The 24665-nt window shown below is 34.7% G+C and overlaps 1 protein-coding gene across 2 annotated transcripts; it reads left to right on the forward strand.

Annotated features, from left to right (window-relative positions):
- Positions 1-882: 882 nt before the first annotated feature.
- LOC306882127 (uncharacterized protein) lies at positions 883-3025 on the forward strand. 2 transcript variants are annotated; one of them, XM_079436610.1, is made up of 7 exons: positions 883-984; positions 1082-1432; positions 1514-1627; positions 1740-1858; positions 2163-2270; positions 2474-2526; positions 2640-3006. In XM_079436610.1, exons 3-7 carry the CDS (start codon positions 1593-1595, stop codon positions 2766-2768), a joined length of 444 nt encoding a protein of 147 aa, XP_079292736.1. In that variant the 5' UTR covers positions 883-984; positions 1082-1432; positions 1514-1592; the 3' UTR covers positions 2769-3006. The 2 variants fall into 2 exon arrangements, with proteins under 2 accessions (XP_079292736.1, XP_079292735.1); XM_079436609.1 differs by having other exon boundaries at positions 889-984; positions 1514-1858; positions 2640-3025.
- Positions 3026-24665: the final 21640 nt, after the last annotated feature.

A 24665-nucleotide genomic window follows, 5' to 3' on the forward strand; every position in this document is an offset into this window, starting at 1 on the left:
TGACCAATGATAAATAGTGAGTACTAAACTTAATTTGACATAATATTTGTTGAACCCACTCTCTAAATTCATAAAGTTGCACCATTCCAATCCCACAATGCAATGCACTTCATTTGACCTTCTGTTTCTAGTGGTTTATTTTTTTTCTTCAAAATAATGTGCACTGATGAATCTTTGATTAAAAATGGTCTGTTTTGATTAATGTTGACTATGTTTTAACAAAATTCTGAACTGTTTTAAATTTCCAAGATGACAACTGGATGCCATTTGCTGAAACATGCAATATGATGAGGTCACGTGACAATAATGTAGCATATACTATTATAAGCTACCAGGTGATGGCAGCGAGGGATCACAAATAGAGAAACACAGACAGAGATATTTCTATTTTGATTTCCAACATATTATGCTCTTGTAAAGTCACTTACACAATATTTTTTCATCAATAATCCTGCAAATGCTTTTACATAAAGATTTACTGTACATATAGTCTCCCAGTAGCAAGATGTCATTTGGATTTATTTGAATATTTGAACACAGTAGTTGTTTCATAACTCATTATCATCAGTTCACATTGTCAGTTTATTGGCCTTAATCTGACATGTGCTATAAAGAGAAATGTTCTTTTGTCTGATGTAGAAACTTCATCAGTGTGTTGAGTTTAAACAATGCTAGTTATTTTATATGTGTGTAACTTCATTTATACTCAGTTTAAATCCTTTGAGGCTATAAATGGATATAAATATACTGTAATACTTTACAAAACATTAAAGATTATATGAAAATTGAACACATCCGTTTGAAGCACAAGTTGAACAAGGAAATGGGCAATGACTTGTAAGCTCAGAGAGCCAATGCAATGATGTGATAGTGCTTCCACTCAGAGCAGAGGAAAGGTTTCACACAATCTAAGGTTGAGCACTGAAGGTCATTTGAAAATGTATGTCATTCTCTTCATTGCATGTGTTTTCTTTTTTAAACCATGTAAGTACAAATCTAAAGTAGTAATGGTTTCACAAGTTTTATTGAGCTTTCTTTACTTTTCACCATGTCGCCTATATGTCTGCACATTATTTTACAGCTATGCAATATTCTGGGAGTATTCTGCAGATGGAAAATGTAGCAGCTGAAGTGGGTGATGATGTGACATTTCACTGCTTTCACCCAAAAGACCAACTGAATAGAGTTATGTGGTTCAAACAGACTCTGGGAGAAAGACCAGTTCTTGTAGCCTCTTCATATCATTGGACTCAAGATAATGTACTTTATGATGATTTTAAAAAGTCAAAACGTTTTAAAGTAGATGCAGGGATTGGCTGCTTTAATCTGACTATTCAAAGAACTGCACAATCTGATTCTGCCACATATTATTGTGCTGTTTCTTTTTCTAACATTGTCTACTTTGGAGCAGGGACTAATCTAGCGGTTCGAGGTGAGTGGTAAACATTTAGATTAACCTTTTCTGAAATAAGTGCAATTTTACAGTCTTAAATTCATTGCATTCCTTCAACAGGTTCTAAATCCAACAAGATTCATATGCTGCAGCAGCCTCATCCTGGAATAACATCATCAGATGGAAATGGGACTCTACAATGTGCAATCCAAAACGAACAAGAGAGTTGTGGAGGTGAGCAGAAAGTCTACTGGTTCAGACATGGCTCAGGAAAATCTAATTCAGGAATCATTTACACTCAAGGAAGCTGTAAAAACAGCTCAGTGACTGTTTCTCCTGCCAATAGCTGTGTCTACAGTCTCTCTATGGGAAACATCAAGCCTTCTGATGCTGGGACGTACTACTGTGCTGTGGTCACATGTCGGGAAATTTTATTTGGACATGGAATTAATCTGGCTTCTGATGGTAAGTGTGTTAAATACAATTGATAACAAGTTATATACATCCTGAACAGCCATTTTATGGGCAATGACTCAGCAAGACTTAATTCCATGTCACTTTAGGGAGCTACTGAACAATGATTAGACAAAACCTGTCTATTTTTGACATGTTACACTGTATATAACACAGAATACTGCAGTGCGCATAAAGCGTTATTGAAATGAAATGCATCGTTGTTGATGCAAATCGCATGCTTCTTTAATTGCATGCTGCATGTAGTTCAGGGACACAGCATGCGGTGCATTCAAGCTATTTGTTACTTTTTCAGATGAACATAAAGGCCAACACATGAAGATCTACATTCTATTTGGCCTTGCAGCACTGCTGACCATAAGCTTCATCAGTAATATTCTACTTTGCATGAAAAAGACGAAAGGTAACAGCTGACTTGATGTATTTATGTATATAATACGTCATATAATATACATTAGATGAAAAATATTCAGTATTTTGTATTATTCAGATCATTCATGTAACATTTATGGAATAAAATTAACACAATTCCTTTTAACCTACACAGGAAACTATCAATGTCATTTTAAAGTACTAAAAATCATCTAATATTTTATCTTATAACAGGCAACACATCTCAGCAAGTTTATGCTACAGATAATATAGCGTCAAGTGTACAGGTTTGTATTACACGGACAGATTTTTTTTTTTTTAATTCAAGTATTTATACAAACGTGGCGTAGATGATGTGCAGCACTTAATGGAAATGTTTATATATTATTTTTTATTTTAGTACCACGGGACCTCTGATTTGAATTATGCTGCCTTAAAATTCACAAACCAAAGCTCAAGACAGCCGCGAGAAGAGAGGAAAAGGCATACAGAATACTCTGGACTGAAATTAAAAAACTCTGTATTGTAATACTGTATATGCATAGTTGCTAATATTGTTTGCTAACCAGAGCCACTTTGAAAACCATGTGATAAATCATAATTGTTATTATGTTATGCTCTGAATAAATATGAAACTTAAATATTTACAATCAGTCTCTTTATTCTGTAAATTACTGCAGACATCTGTCTCATGCTTAATGTGCTTTAGTGTTGATGTCGTACTGTATGTGAATAAAGTGTCATTTGAGCAATATGTTTGTCTTATTAAAAACAGAAACAGACCCCCATGCTCTGTGTATTTCATTTTCAGATACCATTGCAACATGATTGGTGATAAAAACACAAATTTGTGCAAGATTTAATTTATTTTGAATGTGAATGGTAGCAGGATCTGATTAAAGTTTAAGATCGACACCACAAACCACAATGTCATGCCATAGAAAGTTAGCCCAGTTTACACACCTGTTCTGTAGTAAGATTTAATCAATTGCTCAAACTACACAAAAGAGCTTTAGACAGTCTTCTCCCAATCGACATGCATAAGGCTGTCTGCAGTAACTTTGACCTATTTTACACCTACTCAGCCCACTCTCTCTCTCTTCACTCTGTGGCACAAGCTCTTCTCATGATTAAAGTCAGAGACAGAAGAAAACATGACTCCCACCAGGAAAATCTCTTCATTTCATTAAAAGTCCAGAAGAAAAGTAAGAGAAATCTAATGAAATCTGGTCAGGTTAAACACTTGAGTCAAACAAAAAGAGGGGCTGAGTGAGTGAATGACATCATATCCTGCTGAGTGAGTGACAGGAAGAAACTGCTTAGTGTAGAGTAGAAACTGCTGAGGTGAACATCAGCGGATCAGCTTGTACTGTATGCTTGCAACTTTGATCAAAATACATCATTTGGTTAATCCAGAATCATTTTGTCTTAAACAGAATAAATCTTTTGATCATTATTTTATTTAGAGTACAATTATTTTACATAATTGGTTATTTCTAATTTTTTACACATATGTGTCTCTGAACCACAAAACCAGTCGTAAGGGTCAATTTTTGGAAATTGAGATTTATACCTCATATGAAAGCTGTATAAATAATCTTTCCATTGATGTATGGTTTGTTAGGATAGGACAATATTTGGCTGAGATTGAAAATCTGGAATCTGAGGGTTCAAAAACAAAATAAATAAACAAATAAAAATATTGAGAAAATCATCTTTAAAGTTGTCCATATTTAGTTCTTAGCAATGCATATTACTAATAAAAAATTAAGTTGTAATATATTTACTGTAGGAAATTTGCAAAATATCTTCATGGAACTTGACCTTTACTTAATATCCTAATGATTTTAGAAAAATAGATAATTTTGACCCATACAAAATATTTTTGGCTATTGCTACAAACATAACCATGCTATTTAAGACTGATTTTGTGGTCCAGGGTCACATATATTGTATTACTGTGTGTTGAATTTTAGATTGTTTGTTGGTTGTTATATTTCTTATTTCTGTACTAGAAGTTTAAAACTGCTGCAGTGATGTTATTTTGAATTGTCCCTGTGAAATAAACACGCACACATACAATTATAGTATGTTACAAATAAAATAAAATACAAATAAAAATACATACATACATAAATGATCAAAATAAAACACCTAAAAAATAAACAAAGTAAAAATGGATCAACACCTTTGCTCTCAGTGTGAGCATGAACATGCATCATGGTTTAAGTTTCCACCCGCAACACAAGACCCATTTATTTTTCTTCCACAACACTTGCTGCATCAAAACCACAAAAAATACTTACGCCAACCTGTCTTCACATCCCTTTCCATTACCAAAAACACAAATAGCCCACCCAAAAAAAAAAAAAAAAAAGTCTCTGAGATCTTACTGGACAATTTTACTTGTTACATATTACTAAAGACATTCATTCATGTGTATATAAATGTGTATATTTATATAAATTAAACCCAAAATTATGTATTTGAGTTGTTTACCCCTCATGTTTTGTTCTGGTCATTTTGACCCAGAGAGGATTGTCTTTTTTCTTGAAAATACTAGTTAAAGTTGTTACATTGGACTAAGACTTTGCTTGTTACTGTTCTCAGTAAAAAATTACCGGCCTACAACTAAAAATTGTGTGTAAATCTTTCATTTTGCGATTTTATCACAAAATATTGAACTCAATCTTTTTATCAGCTTGTTTTCTTTCATTTAGCACAAGTTAGCACAAACATGGAATTAAATTAGCATAGTTGGTTGTAGGCCTCAGTGATCTGAGCTTATACACCTGAGTTTTTAAGTGAATTTTGACAAAATTATTCACAAATTATGTTTATTTTTACTCAAAAACTGATGTGCATTAGATCAGATCAGATCAATGAAGCCTATATGACCAATCAGTTCCAAAAAGAAATACAATTGCTAATTAAAAGAAATTAAAAGAAAAGAAGCTGGCAAAAAGATAGAATCCAAGATAAAATGACATACAAGCAGGGACTGTGTGAACAGAACACCAACTTAAGTAAAGGATTTATAGCACAGCACAAGAGTTAAATAAGTATACAATAAACTATGTACAGTGCATACATTTAATCATAGTTCATCAATTAAAAGTTAATGTAAATGTTTTTCACTTATACTGTGCTCTCCCTGCTGCTGAAAACAAGAAGAACTGAGCAAGAAGAGAAAACTAACGCCATCAAAGTTAGAATATTACACAAAAGATATAAAATTGATTGTAAGGTCTTGATATTTTGTGGTCGTTTTGTTACCCTTTTTTTTTGCCGCTTCAATAGAAATAGGTTCAGCTTTATACAGTAATAGAAAAAAAGACAGTTTCTATTTTATCACACCATTGACATTGAAAGTTACTTCATTAAATATATGTACATTTCTAAATATAATATTTAGATCGGTGTATGTTTCTTTATACAGTTTCTTCAAAGAGGTAATATATGTACTATGTGTATTAAATATAATATATATTATAGTTAATATATATATATATGTATGTATTTATAACATCTGACAAATGTGTAAGGATGTTACATTTTATTATTATTATTATTATCATTAATTATTATTAATATTACGTGTTATTTAGCATTACAGTGGAAAACAGAGCAGACAGATCAGCGACCTCATTTATGAGGTCACAGTGCAGACTGTCGGTCTCAGTGTTGCGTTTGTGGTCCGTGCATGAAAGTGAAAACAGAATGGAAAGATCAAACAGCCTTCAGTCTTCAGTAGATCTCGATGTTAATGGTCAAAAGTTTCCACACAGCGACTGATGTTGCTAAAAAAAAAAGGTGTCAAAAGCAGTCACATGCATTTACAGCTTCTTAGACTTAGGGCATCACGCCTGAGACTGAACTACAAAGACCTTTGATTTAAAGTGTTACATTTGTTCTCATAGGACACTGCACTAGTTAAAATTTTTTTAAAAAATTAAACAACTCATAGGACACTGCTCTAGTTAAACAAAGCTTTAAAGTTTTCAAAAATACAATTTAGCCTGCTCATACACACTAACCTTACCTTCTGATGTGAAGGATTTTCAGCTCATTGTTTGTGTAAATTATAGTTTAGATGGCAGGCCAAAAATATACATGAAATACACAAATCTGCAAGGGTTTTAATTTAAAGATGAAGTACACTATATAATTACCAAATTGCAAAAATAACTCTCAGGCGGTTTCGTGTTCATACAAACAGGTAGTCGCACCTTAATCACACACCATCAGTCAAGTCAACATTGCTGTGTCGAGCTACATCGTAATGCTCACAAAACACAGTAAAGTTAACTGTTATAGCACTGGTATAGCACCATAGAGGGCCAGTGTTTCAAAATAACCTACTAATAGCTTAATGTTACTCTACTGTAAGTTAAAGCTGCTTAACATTGTCTCAACATGAACAGTTATAAGATATTTAAATATATTTATTATGCTACAAGTATTTTAAAAAGTACTTTAACATTGAAAAAAATCCCATAATTCACCTTTAAGTTGTGGTTCATCAAGAGCTAAGATAAATAATAAAATAGATTCAAATCACAGACTTATTAAATATTTTAAAATATAATACAACAGAAAAATGTAATATACTGTATTTAAAAATACAAATTGTGTTTATTAGTGATTAGTACAGCTGCAGAATGAAGAGAAGGTGATGAAGGCAATATCAACATTGGCCCAATCAAAGATGATCATATGAAATGTGATGTGCATTATAATAATATCACATTTCATTTATTAATTAGAACACTAAATATGGTGCATCAAAATATGATATTGCTTTTTGTGCTCACAAATCAGCACAACATCCAAGAGTTGTGTAATTTCAGGACCATGGACAGGGATTTTCTGTGTCAAAGGTTACAGTGCATTTTAATTTACATATGGCCTGAATCAAACTATTAATATTAAAAAAATAATAAACATTTGTTGGAAGATGATAATTAAATATTGCCCAGTTTAACTTTATTTGTCCATATAGTATGTACTTGTAACTATATTTAATAGTCAAATGTGGATACTTAAAAATTAAATAAAAATAAATAATCATTTTAATTGATTTGTTTTTAATAATTTTAGGCTGAAAACAAAATAAAAATAAAATGCACTTTTTGGGGAAAAAAGGTAAATACTTCATCCAGGAATATTCTACATAGATCAATCTTTTTTGCCTACAGAAATAATTTGTGTGGGTTGGAAGCGTTGCACATACAACTGTGTCAAGTTCAGGAAATGGATGATGATTTGCTGACTAACAGAACCATGTGATCTTAAGGTATAAGTGTATATAGCAGTTAACTCTGTGTGAAATACTTTTTTTAGCCTGAGCACAGAATGATCTGGATGACGATAAAATGGACAGAAAGGTTTGTGTGATGATCTTCCTCTTGTATGAAATCCGTAAGTGTCATTTCAATAATACTGAAATAAATTTAACAAATAATGGTAAATAATACTTTTGTAAGGATCATCAGAATTTAAGCATTGTTTGCAATCTTTTAGCAGTTAAGGCAATATATGGAGACATTTGTATGCACCCAGTTGTATCAGTTCATGAAGGAGATCCTGTGGTTTTGTCCTGCTCGATTAAAACAGAACAAATAAGCATAACATCTTGGTACAAGCAAGTCACTGGAGAAGAACCATGTCTCATTTCCTCACTTCTCCATTAATCAAAAAGCCAATTTCATGATGAATTTAAAAGGAATCATTTTGATGCTGTAAGAGGGACTGACAGTTATAATCTGACAATTGTAAATGCCTTACAATCAGATTCAGGCAGGTACTATTGTGCTTTCTCTTTCTCTAATATAGTTATATTTGGAATTGGCACTCGTCTGGTTATTAAAGGTGAGTAAGAGCTCACAACCTCTGAGTGGTCATTATAATGATGGTAAAACAAACAATCAAAAAGTTATTTACTCAAAAGGTCGTCCATTCTAGGAGCAGAAATCCGCAAACCCACGAGTACAAAGCTGCCCAAGATTGAACATGAATGTGCCTCTACAATGTTCAATTGAAAATGAGTGGTGGAGGTGAAAATCGTCTCTACTGGTTCAAACATGGATCTGGAGAATCTCCTCCAGGATTCATTTATGTTCATGGAAACACAAGTGATGGATGTGTGAGAAGCTCTGAAGCTGACTGTCTTTCACCGACCTGTGAGTACAACCTCCCAAAGAAAAAGTTCAGTTCCTCACAAACGGGAATTAACTGTGCACTGGCCACATGTGGGGAGGCTTTATTTGGAAACGTTTCTAAACACAATCCTGGTAAGTGTCAGCATTTCAACATATCTGACACCTTTGGTTAGCCAAGACAACTCTTTCTGTTTGTTGCTCGGAACTTTTCAGTTGTACAGTGCTAAATTCTAAACTTTTTTGTATGAAAACACTTCCATTTTTATCTTTAATATGAAAGCTTCCTAATCAACTACTCAAATTGTTCATGCTGAATACCTGTGTATGCATTCCTTGATCAAATATTGTTCCTCAAGATTTAGACAACTTAGACAACAATATTTGGTGCTCCTGACATCAAATATTACCATCAATATTCTTCTGTGTTGCACGAGGAGAAATGGTAAGTGTTTGAAATCATCTCTTGCTTCTATTGCTGTTTAACTCATGTGAGGTCTGACTATTGTCTCATTTATTACAGAGTCTATTAATGCAACAGAAAGCAAATATAAGCAAATCCAGACTACTGATGAGGACGTGTCAATAACAAATGAACAGGTTTGCCAAATTAAACACTCCAGATTTAAAACCACTTATGATTATTACTATAATCATCATATGGAAATAGAAACTATATTGTCTGGAACGCTCTTTTTCTTGTAGTACAAGGAAGAGAAAGTGGCCTTTTGGTTTTCACCCGCCATCGCCAAATGCACAAAGAATTAAAAGAAATACCAGCTTTAAGGACATATTCGGGTGTGTTCGGGTTTGACAAATCAAGACAATGGCAAAACATTGTTGTATATTAGCTCATATTAATCATTAAAACTATAATTTTGTGTAATTCTGCCAATTATTTTTGATAAACAGAATAAATTCTGTTAATGAACTGTACTGTGTAATGACTGAAAAACCAGTCAATAAATATCTTCCACAATGTTGTATTGCAATAATTACATGATGTATAATAATTTTTGTTCATATAAACAGTGTTACATGTCGGTTTCCTTTTAGTTCTGTTTTGCACTTATTTGGTAGTTCCTGTCATTAGTTAATCATCGTTCATCCTGTTCACCTGTCTTGTGTTAATTATCTCGTTTACTCCTTTGTTTCCGTTTGCTTTATAAGCATTCAGTTTGATGTCTAGTGTTGTCGAGTCTTAAAGTTATGTTTATGCTGTTATTTCTGTTTGCACGATTAAAAAAAAAACCCCTATTTTCACTGAACTCCCTGTTTCCTGGAGCACGTTACGTAACAAACAGTAATGGCTATTACAATTTACATTGACACTATCTTTTTTTTTTTTCTTTTTTTTTTATAAACATTCCTTGACTCTCTAGTTGAATGCATTTCTGATGTTAAAGCCTGGATGTCTCTACATTTTCTTTATTATTAGAGTAAAAAAAAAAAAAAAGAGAGAGAGATCCTTGTGTTTGGCCCTTCAGAAGCCCCTAAAATTTCTCCCTTAAACCGGTGTTATATCTCCTTTTGTTAAATCACATGTGAAAAACTGTTAAATCTGATAGTGAAATTTGATAAGCAAATTAAGTCTTTTGTCTCTTTCAAGAGCTTCATGTTTTTATTTTTTTCTAGAGTGTTGTAACCCAATTCCCTGTATCTGGGAATAAATAATTCCTCAATATTTAGATATACCGAAAGCATACCTAAAGTTACATGACGTGTAGCCACTTATGGTAACCCATACTTGAAATTTGTGCTCTGCATTTATCCCATTCATTGCACACACAAACACCATGAACACACTCCTGGAGCAGTGGGCTGCTATTTGCTGCGGAGCCCAGGGAGCAGTTGGTGGTTAGGTGCCTTAAAGATTACAGATGGTTCAAACTATGGCCACAAGACTTCACTCCTGTTTTGTTGTAACCAGATTAAATAAATACATAAATAAAATTCATTAATTAAAAAGAACAACAACAGCAAAAGAGTTCGAAAGCAATATTCTTACACTAATAGGTGGCAGTACCATGAGTTTAATTCGCATTTGGACAGCAGGTTTCAGACATAGGCCTATCCGTTTGCATCGGAAGCAGGATGGGCTGTTGTGTTTACACGTAAGACATGTCTACAATGAGTAAGGCTGTTTCACACTTACTCCAGTTGCAGTGCATATTTTTCCGTGCCTAAGTTAACAGGTCAGAGCATTCAGTGCAAACAAATGCAGTTTGCAAAACATTTTCACTGTCTATTTTTACTGTGCTGCACGCGCTTAAATACTTAGCACATTGTTCGTGGTCAAAATGAACACGGATTGAAATGAAAATGTAGCAATTTTACCATCTATATTACAGGTCTATATTTAACAACCAACATATGACTTTCCGCTTGGGTAAAACAAGAAAAACTATATTTTACAACACCAGGAACCTATGGTGTGAGTAAGTAAATAGATAAGTAAATAGAAAAGTCAACAAACAAACCATGCTATTACCACAATCAGTTTGTCTTAATTCTCAGTGTTAATTCTTGTGAACTGCAAACACTAGCCTACAGTATCACAATGCACAAGAACTGAATTGACACATGAACCATGCACTTAACACACACACATAAATTTATTATCATTTAGTAGATGCAAATGAAACATACACACGCAAGATTCATAAGGTGTTTGTAAAATGGAACATACCATAACATGTAGTTCAAAAGATGCCCAAAAAGAATAGCGCACAGTCTAATAATATGCATGGATCCACAAAAACATGGGCACACAAACAGACACTACCTATATTTCCCACTATTATTCTTATCATTACTAAGTTAAACAAATTCATATATCTAACAATATACAGGACAAAGCTTAAATAGCACTGTATTTAAAGATTTAAAGACATTTAAATATGGTCACCTATAGTGACCGTCTTGTAATTCGTATTTTGACATTGTTAACTACTGTTATTTGAACTAACAACACAAACATGCCACTTTAACATTTATTTCATGGAAAATCCTAGACCTGACCCGAACAAAAATCAAGTGTCAGACTCAGCAGTGATAAATTCATTGCACTGTAGGCTTACATTCTCAGACTGTTCTTTGAATCAATTTCAGATAAAGAAAATTACTCTAAACTAAAATGGAGTAGAAATTACTCTGAGAAAATTTTATGACAAATTAAATGGATGATTTAAATATGTTGTTATGATAATGATGGACACATTTCTACATTGTAGAAGATGTTTCTCTAAAGCTCTGAATGTCACTGGTGTGATGTGAATATGCATTTTCATGAGACCGGGCTCAGTCTGACCTGTGTATACAGAGACTGGTCCTGACTGATCTTTCCTTTGGCTCTTCTTGTGTTCAGAGGTTTCTGACTAAAACCAATGGCTGCATAATTCAGAGAGCCTTCATTCTTTAAGAGAGAAAAGAAGCTCCAATTATGTGAGGAAAAAGATATGTGAGATGGCATAAAATACACCAAAATCCTAACGTTTTTATATTTGAAATTTTATTAAAAAAGTACTAAATGATAAAACAGATTACTGTAAATGAAGTCAGCATTTCTACATTTAAGATCTAAAAATACATTTAAGAAGAAAATTATGTACTTACTTGACTCTCTTGAGATGTAGGCACTTTGGAAAATTTCAGAAACACTCTTGTTATTATAAATGGCCATCATGTATTATTTTTAGTCTGTCAATTTTTGCATTACTACTATTTTATACAAAAATACTTACCTTTAGTCTGACCCCTGTATAGTTTTATTCCCAGAAAAACAACAATGGACAAAAATATGATGTTTGAAAATCCAAGAGCAAGAAGAGTTGGGTTCATGTCAGCATTTTCTGAAACAAAGGGAACTTTAATTTCTTAGAATGTTTTTATTTATTTATTTTTTTACATTTATTAGATCAGCTCGGCATCATGTATGGCACTATTTGAATGAAATGCTTTCCAGAGAGGAAATATCAAACCAATTTAAACCGTTATTTTTCACCTATTTTTACCTCTAAAATTGAGCTCAGTTCCTTTTCCAAACAGTATCTCTCCACATGCGGCCACGGCACAGAAGTAAATCCCAGCATCAGAGTAACTGATGTTGCTCTTGAAGAGATTGTAGACACAGCTCTGTGTTTGAGACTCTGTGCTGTTCTCACACTGACCATTTCTCTCTCCTTTGGTGTAAAGCACTCCTTGAGATTCTCCCGAGCTTTGTCTGAACCAGTAGACACTGTGTTCTCCTGAACAACTCTCAGTGAAGATGCTGCACTGCAAACTCACAGAATCCCCTGGATGAAGCGTGTCTATCAAAGACTGCTGAAGAGTTGTGTTTCTACCTATGGCTGCATCTTTAAAAGGGACATAAGAGAGAAAGAAATAGTAAGGACAAAAAATCAGATGCCACAAACCAAACAAAGCTACAATAACAAACAGAAAAACTTACCTCTGACAAGTAATCTGGTTCCTGCACCCATACCAATAATGTAATGTGCTGCGACTACACAGAAATACATTGCTGAGTCTGAAGGCTTTGTCTTTAAAATGGTCAGATTAAAATGATCGTCTCCTTTAATAACATTAAAACGATTTGTTTTCTTAAAGTCCTCATTCCAACTGGGTTGTAGATTTAAATATGAAGATACAATTTGTAAAGATTTTCCATCAGTCGTCTGTTTAAACCATGCTTTTGTTGATTGCAGAACATTTGAAAATGTGCAAGTGAGGTTCACATCCACTCCAGCTCGAACTATTTTTACATTATCCTCCTGAACAACATCCACATCAGAGGAGCAGACTGCAAAATGAAGCACACAGCAAGTACCTTTTGAGTTGAAGGTTTTACATAGTAAAATAAGTTGTTAAATATTTAAAATAACATATAGGCATATTTACCTATTGTTGATGCAAGCAAAACAATTAAATAATATCTCATGATCAGTTCTCTTCCAAAATAATCCTTGTACTTTGCATTCCTCTGATTAAAAAAACAAAACAAAAGCAAAGGAGGAGCACACTATCAATCCATTAACACATGCAAAAGAATAATGGTAGATTATAGATTAGACTAGACTGTGGCCTTACCATGTGTCCATTGGCCTCTACTCCAGACAACTGATGCACATATGCGCTTTCACCTTAACTTTTATGATTTCACACCCCTTACCACATCAAAACGGCTAGAACTTTTTTTTTTAACCCAACCATTTTTCCATTGCTCCAAAAACATCTCTCATTTATTAAGACAGATATTATAAAAACTACTGTTTAGTTAACTAAAGCTGGCTTCCCTCAAATCTATCTGGTTAATATGTTGTTTTATTGTTACTAAAAGTACATTATGTGGTTTGACAGAGGAAAAAGCAGGAAATAAGATGTTCCAAAGCATGTGACCAGAAAACAAACCCTTAAAGGGCCCCATATAAAATTTCCTGTGTTTAGTAGTAGTGATCACGGGCATCCAAGATATCCTTATACCTAATTAAGTACTTAGTAGTAGCTGTTGTACTAACATGACATAAAATGTATTTACCATGTAACTAAGTTATGGAACAGCCTGTAACTAGAGTTTGAAATATGGAGATGTAATAGGCAGCTACTGTTACACATATGAAACAGACCGAGTCTGTTACACAGCTACTTGTATACTTAAGTACAATTTTGATACACTTTATTTTAAGTAGCTTATGCCTGTGTAATATTTTGTAATTGTAATATAATTAGAAAGGTATTACATGTATTTAAGCTGTGTACTGGTGGGTTAAATCAAACTAAGGTGCAGCTGGATAAGGTGTACTGTATAGATACACATGACGTACACTTAAGTACAGTCTTGATACACTTTATTTAAAGTAGCTTATGTCTGTGTACTTGTATTTATAATTACGTTGTATAAAGTCTGCAAAATATGTAATAATCTTTTGGTTACAGAAGTAGCTGTGTAACAGACTCGGTCTGTTTCATATGTGTAACAGTAGCTGCCTATTACATCTCCATAATTACAAACTGTAAGTACAGACTGTCCCATAATTTAGTTGCATGGTAAGTAAATTTTGTTTCATGTAAGTACAACAGCTACTACTAAATACTTAATTAGGTAATTACTCTGTATTATGGACACCTTAAAATAAAATGTTACCAAAAAAATATTTTTTAATAGTTTGGATCAAGAGAGTTGGCAAATGGCAAGGGCATGAACAAGTTGAACTATTCTGGATTTATGAATGTAAATGCTATGGAATGTAACTGTATGGTTTGGTAAATGGTTCATTCATGTAGGCTATACATGCATGGTCCATATTTGCACACTCCAAGAAAAGTCTGTAAAAATAGGGATGGGATTAATTGATATTTTCACAGATGTTTTACCTGTAGGCCTGTTTTATTTAAGGATTACATTGAATTGGGTTAAAGGAAATGTCCGCAAACTTAACTGATAATATCCTGGCAGAAAATTACCAGTACCTTTTCTTTTTTTGATGGATGTTTTGTTGCAGTTCATAGTTAATGTTAGAATGATGCACTATAGATTTTTTTGCTACCTCTCAACTATGTAAGTTCATGGTGTAGGGAAAGAATTATGTATTTTGTCCATTTTCAAGGAATGTTCAAAGTATTAACATTACTTACATGCTTTCATGACCCATTTGTTATCAAACACACACACAGACACAAACATTAGTGATGCACTGATATTGAAATTTGGACATATGCTTATAGCCTAATTATTTTAATGTTATGGCTTATAACCAATAAATGTCTGATATTATAAATCAGAACAATACACACACACACACACACACACACACACATATATATATATATATATATATATATATATATATATATATATATACACAGTGTATTCGTGTATCTTGTCAGTGTCTGCACTTGCTTGGCCATTTTTGGTGATAAACAGGAAAGTGGGTTCAGCTGAATTCAAATAGTGATTTGTTAGATGGATATAAAAAAAAGGTTATTATACCGCGGCAGCCGTCGTGTAAAGCTCTCCTCGTGTGAAGACCGAAGAGTATAAAGACCATCGAATCTACCGTGCGACTCAACCGGACAGGGACACCGGCAAAGGATATAAGTATCGCTTTTTATTTTTCCTACAACTTGCTTCACTTCTGTTTCAGTTTTTATAACCATTTCTTACTATGTGTAAGTAAGTTGTTGTTGTTGTTGTTGTTTTAAAACGTGTGATTGGCTCAGTGTTGATGTCTGTATAAGTTTGTTTATTCACTTTTAGTTTTATTTAATTTGAGTTATTTTAGTACTTCATACTATTTGGAAATTAAATATCTATATTGAATTTATTTTTATATGTATGTACACTCACCTAAAGGATTATTAGGAACACCATACTAATACTGTGTTTGACCCCCTTTCGCCTTCAGAACTGCCTTAATTCTACGTGGCATTGATTCAACAAGGTGCTGAAAGCATTCTTTAGAAATGTTGGCCCATATTGATAGGATAGCATCTTGCAGTTGATGGAGATTTGTGGGATGTACATCCAGGGAACGAAGCTCCCGTTCCACCACATCCCAAAGATGCTCTATTGGGTTGAAATCTGGTGACTGTGGGGGCCATTTTAGTACAGTGAACTCATTGTCATGTTCAAGAAACCAATTTGAAATGATTCGAGCTTTGTGACATGGTGCATTATCCTGCTGGAAGTAGCCATCAGAGGATGGGTACATGGTGGTCATAAAGGGATGGACATGGTCAGAAACAATGCTCAGTTAGGCCGTGGCATTTAAACGATGCCCAATTGGCACTAAGGGGCCTAAAGTGTGCCAAGAAAACATCCCCCGCACCATTACACCACCACCACCAGCCTGCACAGTGGTAACAAGGCATGATGGATCCATGTTCTCATTCTGTTTACGCCAAATTATGACTCTACCATCTGAATGTCTCAACAGAAATCGAGACTCATCAGACCAGGCAACATTTTTCCAGTCTTCAACCGTCCAATTTTGGTGAGCTCGTGCAAATTGTAGCCTCTTTTTCCTATTTGTAGTGGAGATGAGTGGTACCCGGTGGGGTCTTCTGCTGTTGTAGCCCATCCGCCTCAAGGTTGTGCGTGTTGTGGCTTCACAAATGCTTTGCTGCATACCTCGGTTGTAACGAGTGGTTATTTCAGTCAAAGTTGCTCTTCTATCAGCTTGAATCAGTCGGCCCATTCTCCTCTGACCTCTAGCATCAACAAGGCATTTTCGCCCACAGGACTGCCGCATACTGGATGTTTTTCCCTTTTCACACCATTCTTTGTAAACCCTAGAAATGGTTGTGTGTGAAAATCCCAGTAACTGAGCAGATTGTGAAATACTCAGACCGGCCCGTCTGGCACCAACAACCATGCCACGCTCAAAATTGCTTAAATCACCTTTCTTTCCCATTCTGACATTCAGTTTGGAGTTCAGGAGATTGTCTTGACCAGGACCACACCCCTAAATGCATTGAAGCAACTGCCATGTGATTGGTTGATTTAGATAATTGCATTAATGAGAAATTTAACAGGTGTTCCTAATAATCCTTTAGGTGAGTGTATATGTATATGTGTGTGGCTCTACATACACATGTAGTTGTTTATTGGTGTTTGGCTTAGTGTTATAAGCATTATTATACTCATACCTTTTGTTGTTTTAATATTTTGAATTGTTTTTAGCTTATTTTTTTTGTTTTCATTTAAATGTTCAGTATTGAACAAAACAAATACATAAAATTGAATCAATTTTATGTAATTTCTTTATTTCCTTAAATATGTGTGTATAGTATTTACAGAGTTTTGACTTTTAGTTTTTGTTAACATACTTTTTCTTATTTGTAAGTTGCTTTGGATAAAAGTGTCTGCTAAATGACTAAAAGTAAAAAGTATATGTATGTGTGTGTGTGTGTGTGTGTGTATGTATGTGTATTAGAGATGGCGAATGAATTACAGGCATGAATTACAGAACACAGGTAATAATTCCTGTGTTAGTTGTTTAGGCTGGAGATGGCATGGCATCATCTATCATCCATCTTCACATCGATCTTCAACAGATCACTGGAGCTATGTGAAGTCCCCTCCTGCTTCAAACGCTCCACGATCATCCCTGTACCCAAGAAACCAAAAATCACAGGACTTAATGACTACAGACCTGTTGCTTTAACGTTGTTGGTGATGAAGTCATTTGAGAGGCCCCTGTTGGCTCACCTGAAGGACTTTACTGGTCCCTTGCTGGACCCCCTGCAGTTTGCTTACCGAGCAAACAGGTCTGTGGATGATGCAGTCAACATGGGACTGCACTTTATCCTCCAACGTCTAGACAAACCAGGGATTTATGCAAGAATCCTGTTTGTGGACTTCAGCTCCGCCTTCAACACCATCATCCCGGACATCCTTCAGAATAAACTGACTCAGCTCTCCGTCCCCACCTCCGTCTGTCAGTGGATCAACAGCTTCCTGACAGACAGGCAGCAGCTAGTGAGGCTGGGAAAACTCACATCCAACACCTGCACCATCATCACTGGAGCACCTCAGGTCTGCGTTCTCTCCCCACTGCTCTTCTTCCTCTACACGAACGACTGCACCTCTAAAGACCCCTCTGTCAAGCTCCTGAAGTTTGCAGATGACACTACAGTCATCGGCCTCATCCAGGACGGTGACGAGTCTGGTTACAGGCAGGAGGTTGATCAGCTAGCTGTCTGGTGCAGTCACAACAACCTGGAGCTCAACACGCTCAAAACTGTAGAGATGATAGTGGACTTCAGGAGAAACCCCCCTGCTCTCCCACCACTCACCATCATGAACAGCACTGTGACTGCAGTGGAGTCATTCAGGTTCCTGGGTGCCACCATCTCCCAGGACCTGAAGTGGGATACTCACATCGACTCCATCGTGAAATAGGCTCAGCAGAGATTGTACTTTCTTCGTCAACTGAAAAAGTTCAACCTGCCACAGGCGCACATGACACAGTTTTACTCTGCTGTTATTAAGCCGGTCCTGTGCTCTTCTATAACTGTATGGTTTGGGTCAGCCAACAAATCAGATATAAGAAGACTGCAGCGGACTGTTAGGTCAGCAGAAAGGATCATTGGTGTCCATCTGCCCAGCCTTCAGGACTTGTACTACTCCAGAGTGAAGAAACGGGCAGGTAACATCATCACAGACCCTTTCTCACCCTGGACACAAACTGTTTGCGCTTCTCCCCTCAGGCAGATGCTACAGATCTCTGTGCACTAGAACATCTAGGCATAAAAACAGTTTCCCCCATGCCATCTCCAGCCTAAAAATCTAACACAGGAATTATTATCTGTGTTCTGTAATTCATGCCTGTAATTCATTCCCCATCTCTAATTATTGACCCTCTCCCTTGTACTTTGTAAATATATATGCATATTTTTCTAAACAGCTGTATATATAGAGTAAATGAGGCACAAATCTGTACATAAAACTTCTGTTCCAGATTCTTACACATTATTATTATTGTTAAGTCTTATTTAAATGTTTCTGTTCTCATGTCAGATATGTATGTATGTATGTATGTATGTATGCATGTATGTACCAAGCGCTTCTTAAACACCACAACAAATTCCTTGTGTGTTTGCGCACACTTAATCCTTAAATATATCTTAAAAGTTATACATTAAACAAAAGAGTTTGTGTATGTGGTCTAAAACAGTTTGTTAATATTTATTGATTGTTGTACTTTCTTAAGAAATTAATTAGTGCTACATGATGACAAAAGTAGGCTAAATTAAATCTTAAAATAGCTAGAAACAAATAAATATCTAATACTGAACATTACTGATGTCCAATACATACACATAAACAAACAAATAGCAAACAAATAGCAAAACAAACCAAGATCCAAGATCCATCCAGGCAGAATCTTCAATGACATATCTGAAAAACTACACCCACCACCATGTGCAAATCGAACAATTTGATTGGTTGATAAATCTGTCAATCTAAAAAGAGAGCCCTAAAGTTTCTAAAGGGCGGAGCTCAGACTCATGCTTTAGCCTACATCAAAGAATAAATTGTGATTGGATTAACTTTTCAGCATTATTTGTTTGCATACTGTAGTACCAAGAGAGAAGTAAATAAATAGAAATAAATGAGAGTGAGGAAAAAATGTTGCTTGCAGGTTGCTTTCATCACTATTACATTGTGTCTACACCGGTGCAACAAAATACAATAGAATCCATTATAATCAGTCATGCTGTCTACACTGGATGTGGCGCGACGCAACATGACAAATCTCCGATAGTAAATTGATGCTGCATTCTATTTGAGACGTACTGACACATAGAGTTAAGAGACAATCAGCCTGAATGCAGAGGGCAGGAAGTTGAGCAGAGGAGGCCAATCGATGAGGGTAGGAGGTACACAGACCAAAGTCCACTGATGGTTCGAGGACATCTGATTGAGGAAGTGCAGTAGTTCATCAACCTTGTGAGCATAGTGGGCACTGATGGAGGGACATAGGCTGAATCAACAGCCTAATAAAGAAGATCAATGGAGACATAGAGGCTTTCCAAGAAGACCTGGAAGACATTGGCATCTAATGGGAAGATGTGGATAATATGGCCATGGAATGTCTTGTTGCCCATCGTGCCAACACGTGACCTGATCTGATAATGGTGAAATCTCTGCAGAGCAAGAAGTTACTCTGTTTAAATATTAAGGCATACCACCTCTCCTAACCATCCAGAGAGTGCACTCCCTGAATGATCTTAGAACTGAACTGGGGGGGTTCAAACATCAGTGAGGTTTGCCTGTGGATAGCTCAGAACTGAACCCTTCAGAGTGAAGCCTGCCACCAAACATAAAGTTCAGGACCTCTACAATATTCTGACATCGAACAGAGTGGTCCTGACTCAACTAGTTATAGTGAGAAATGTGAGAGCATCAGATGGTATCTTGTTTCAACTGCTGAGAGACATCAATATACACCATTTTTTAAGTTCAAGTCCACCAACGTTACTCTAATCTCCTTTCTGGTTTGTTTCTCAAACAAAAATGGCAGATTCTGCATTATGATTGGTCAGATAGCCTGTCAATGAGAGTTTCACATTATAAAAAGGGCCTGTATTTTGAATTGATACCATGCTTCAATATCTCTGCAGGCCTCTGCTATTGCTTAGAGAAACGCTTGTCATAGAAGTTACATTTATATTCCATCCAGAGCGTGGAAAGAACTCAGGAATATGGTAAAATGAAACTTTTGTTTTCTCCAGTGTCCTGATTATGAGTTTTTATAGATGACAAATATTATGCATAGTAAAGTCATGGTGGACTAACTGTGTAAATTGCATTTGTTTGCTATATGTATTAATAACATAGCATATATCAGAGAACATGACAACATTTTTTGTCAGTTAGGGCCTGAACATCATTAAAGTCCGAAGTTTATGGGACACAGATTTGTAATTTCAGCACCAAGGACATAGACATAATGAGTAATTTTACACTGCAATGCAACATGACCAAACAAAATCATATTCATATTTATGCAGAAAACACAGGCAGACACAAAAGTGTCTGTGCAAGCATAATTTTGATTGTAAGAAATGGCTTAGAAATAAATATTCGTTCAGAAGTGCAGCACGTTAATAATAATAATAATAATAATAATAATAAACATTCAAACTAAACATCTTTGAGAAATGTTCCACAAAGCAGTGAATCGGGATACCTATAAAACATACAGTTTCACAAACATTTTATATGCCACATTTGAATAGATATTTACTCTTTACAATTTATCAACTGGCTCATTTAAAGAGACTAAAATATTTTACAGTTATTGTTTGAATTGAAGTTGCAACATCAATGTTTCGATTCGTGGTATACTGTACTCTCACTAAAACAGATGATTTTTGGCCTTGTTTGTGCCACTATCAGACCTTAAACCAGACTCAGACTATGTTCAAATAAGGAGAGGATGTGATTGTTGCTGTCACTGAAATTGCATAATTTCCTGTTAAATGATAGACCGCTTATTGCATTGAGGTGAATGTCAGCAGATACCTTTTCAGTTTTTGAAACATATATAGTTATATATATGATGTTAATGGAATAATAATATAATATATTATTATTATTTATTTAATTTAATTTTTTCTGTTTGCTTTCACATGTATGAATAACATGCACAACATGGCTGAAGTCATTTCCTACCCAGACTGGCCTCTGTATGTCTTTTTTCTTTTTTTTTTCTTTTTGCACCATACATTGAATTGAAACCACAGAAAAAACTTTGAACCAGATAATCTCTGAACTTTGCTTTCCTTTGACAGAAAAAAGGATAAAATAAAATATAAAATAAAATATTTAGTTTAGTTATGACAGAAGTTTGAGGTAAAATATATAATCTTACAAACAAAAATATTGATCCATTAAATGTTTTAACGTCATCACCTTTTCTCTGTTATTGTGGGTTTAATTATTTATTACTGTGCTATTTTATTTATTATTTATTATTGATTTGTTTGTTTGCTTTTATTTTGTAATTTTTTTGTGGATTGAAGTTTAGATTCAGTCAAGAGGTGAAAGAGGTATGAGAGAACAGTGATTTAACCCATGTTAACCTTCGAATATTAGAATAGAAGACAAAATAAAGCCCAGGATATAAATAATTACTTTCAAACAAAATAACTCTGAGGATATATATCCATAGGAGATTTTGTTCCAGACACCAAACAACTCATAATTATGTTTCGTGATAATTATAAAATGCAGTATACTGTTTGAAAATTCAGACAAAATACACTATAGGCCTTGTAAGTGTTTTACTATCTCCTCTAGAGGGGGCACTTATTTGTTTGGTTTAGTTTCCCATGTGCGTTAAAATATATTTTTTAGAGTTAAATTTAACCGCGTTAGCAAGTTACTGTAAAGTACTGCGTTAGGCTAACCGAGACTTGTCATAGCGGTTGCATGTTGTTGCTCTTTTGTTGGTTTTGATTGCTTCTATTGTCCTCATTTGTAAGTCACTTTGGTTAAAAGCGTCTGCTAAATAAATAAATGTAAATGTCTTGATGTCCTGACATCTGTTAAGACAAATTAGATACACTAGGTTTTCATTTTTATTATTTTTATTTAAAAATCACATATATATTCAGAATGAGACAAAAAGCATTCAAATTATATTTCTAAGCACAAAACATTAATATTTCAGTATATAATTTTTTTTTTGTTTACATGTATAGCTTACATACAATCATGATCATGATCAATATAAAATGCGAAAATAACAAAGCCTTCCAGTATTAGAAAACATTATTAAAAATGTTTTAAATTTTATAAAGCACAACTTAACAAATTTGACTTAATGGTGATTTGCACAGTCAGGCTTCCATTGTACTTGTATTATTGTAAATTCATGTCTTATTTTTTTATACAAACTAAGGGATATGTTAGGATTATTTATTTATCTATTTATTTATTTTTGCATTAAAAAAAAAAAAAAAAAATAGCTTGGAACAAATGGACTCACGAATTTTATTCTTTCAACCATTCCAGTTGTTAGAAATGCCATGTGCTGGATTGTGAGATATCAAAGGCAGCAAAAAAAAAAAAAAAAAAAATCTGTGTCATTTAAAATCTCACTAATTGAAGGCATGTTACAAAAACTTTAGATTCAGTTATGCTCTTTTACGTCTCTAGTGCCTAGGAAGTTTTTTTTCACAGTTAATGGCTAAGGAAATAAAAGAGTTATGAATTGACTAAAAAGCTAAATAAGGCTGTAAGAACTGCCATGGACATTTAGAATATAGGAGTTAACACAGAGCATACATTTGACTCCCCATATATGAGGTGAAAGTCAAATTTTTCTTGTCTCACTTGTCTTATACCAATTTTATTCCAAGATCCTTCTAAATATTACAGACGCTTGTAAAACATTGTATAATTGACAGTAGTGGTGACATCAGCCTGAAACAGAACCACAGTTACAATGCTACATTGCTTGAATATTTTGATTATGAACATACTGACTAATTGGAATATAAATTAGAAAAATTAAAGTAATTAAAATGTAATGCAGTCATTAAGCATTTTCATGTTTTATGTATATTGGCACAACATTAAGCTGAGTCTGAAAGCAAAAGATATAGGAGGGCTTACCATTGATTTATCAAGCACAATGTGGGGGATTCTGTCTTAAATGAACAATAAGAATTCATATGTTACAACTGTGCTGAAACGGATAGATACTAATTTGACTATTATGACTTGGAGGGCGATAAAGCATGTAAATCTTACCTTTCTGCTGGTGCTTGTGCAACTGTGCACCCAGAATTATGATCACAATCACAGATAAACAGTTTGAAGATGCTAAAACTAAGGCAATTGTGCTCCATGGTGTTTCTGTAGATATGAAAAAGACAACATCATATTTCAAAGATATTAGAGATGCAACTGTTTTATTTTTTGTTTTTGTTATGGATACCTAGCCTTGGCAAATCAGGTTTTCTTGCATCTCCAAACAGTATCTCTCCACATGCGGCCACAGCGCAGTTGTAAATCCCAGCATCAGAGAGACTGAGGTTCCTCTTGGGCAGGTTGTAGATACATTTGTGTGCAGCAGAGTTCACATCAGAGCTCCTCTCACATTGAGCGTTCCTGCGCTCCTGAGTGAATATAATTCCTGGAGGAGATTCTCCAGATTCACGTCTGAACCAGTAGACGTTATGTTCTCCTGCACAGCTCCGAGTGAGGACAGTGCACTTCAGCGCCACTGCAGAGTCTTCTGGATGCACTGGATCTATCACAGCTCTCTCATGATCAGACTGCATGTTCACTTCACTGCCTAAAAAGAAAATAAACTATAATTACATGATGGTAATTTGACCAGACACAATGTACTACATGTGTCACAGTAATATTTAAGTGAACATTCTGCTTACCTTTAACAATGAGATCAGTGGCTTCCTCAAATATGAACTGATATATATATTTAACACAATAGTATGTTGCAGTGTCTGATTCTATTGTATTTGTGATGCTCAGATTAAAACTGCTCTCGTCTTTTGCTACAATAAAGCGATTATGTTTGTCAAAGCCATTTTCAAACACGGCATCTAAAGCTTGATATGATGAAGCAATTGAAAGGGGTTTCTCTCCAGCTTTTTGTTTGACCCAAACAATAGTGGTTCTTGACTCTGTTGGACAAACACACTTGAAGGTAACATTGTCTCCAGCTTGAACAATCTTCAGATGATTTTGAGCCACGACATCTGAATTATCTGCTCTGCCTAGAAATGAA

This window comes from Barbus barbus (genome assembly GCF_936440315.1).
Source record: "Barbus barbus genome assembly, chromosome: 2".
NCBI lineage: Eukaryota > Metazoa > Chordata > Actinopteri > Cypriniformes > Cyprinidae > Barbus > Barbus barbus.

What these genes read in the sequence shown, in the direction of transcription:
- LOC306882127 (XM_079436609.1), top strand. Translation starts at nt 939, where the DNA reads ATGTATGTCATTCTCTTCATTGCATGTGTTTTCTTTTTTAAACCAT. An exon ending in GACTAATCTAGCGGTTCGAG is followed by an intron (nt 1,433 to 1,513) that starts GTGAGTGGTAAA and finishes TTCCTTCAACAG; the next exon opens with GTTCTAAATCCAACAAGATT. An exon ending in ATATAGCGTCAAGTGTACAG is followed by an intron (nt 2,527 to 2,639) that starts GTTTGTATTACA and finishes TTTTTATTTTAG; the next exon opens with TACCACGGGACCTCTGATTT.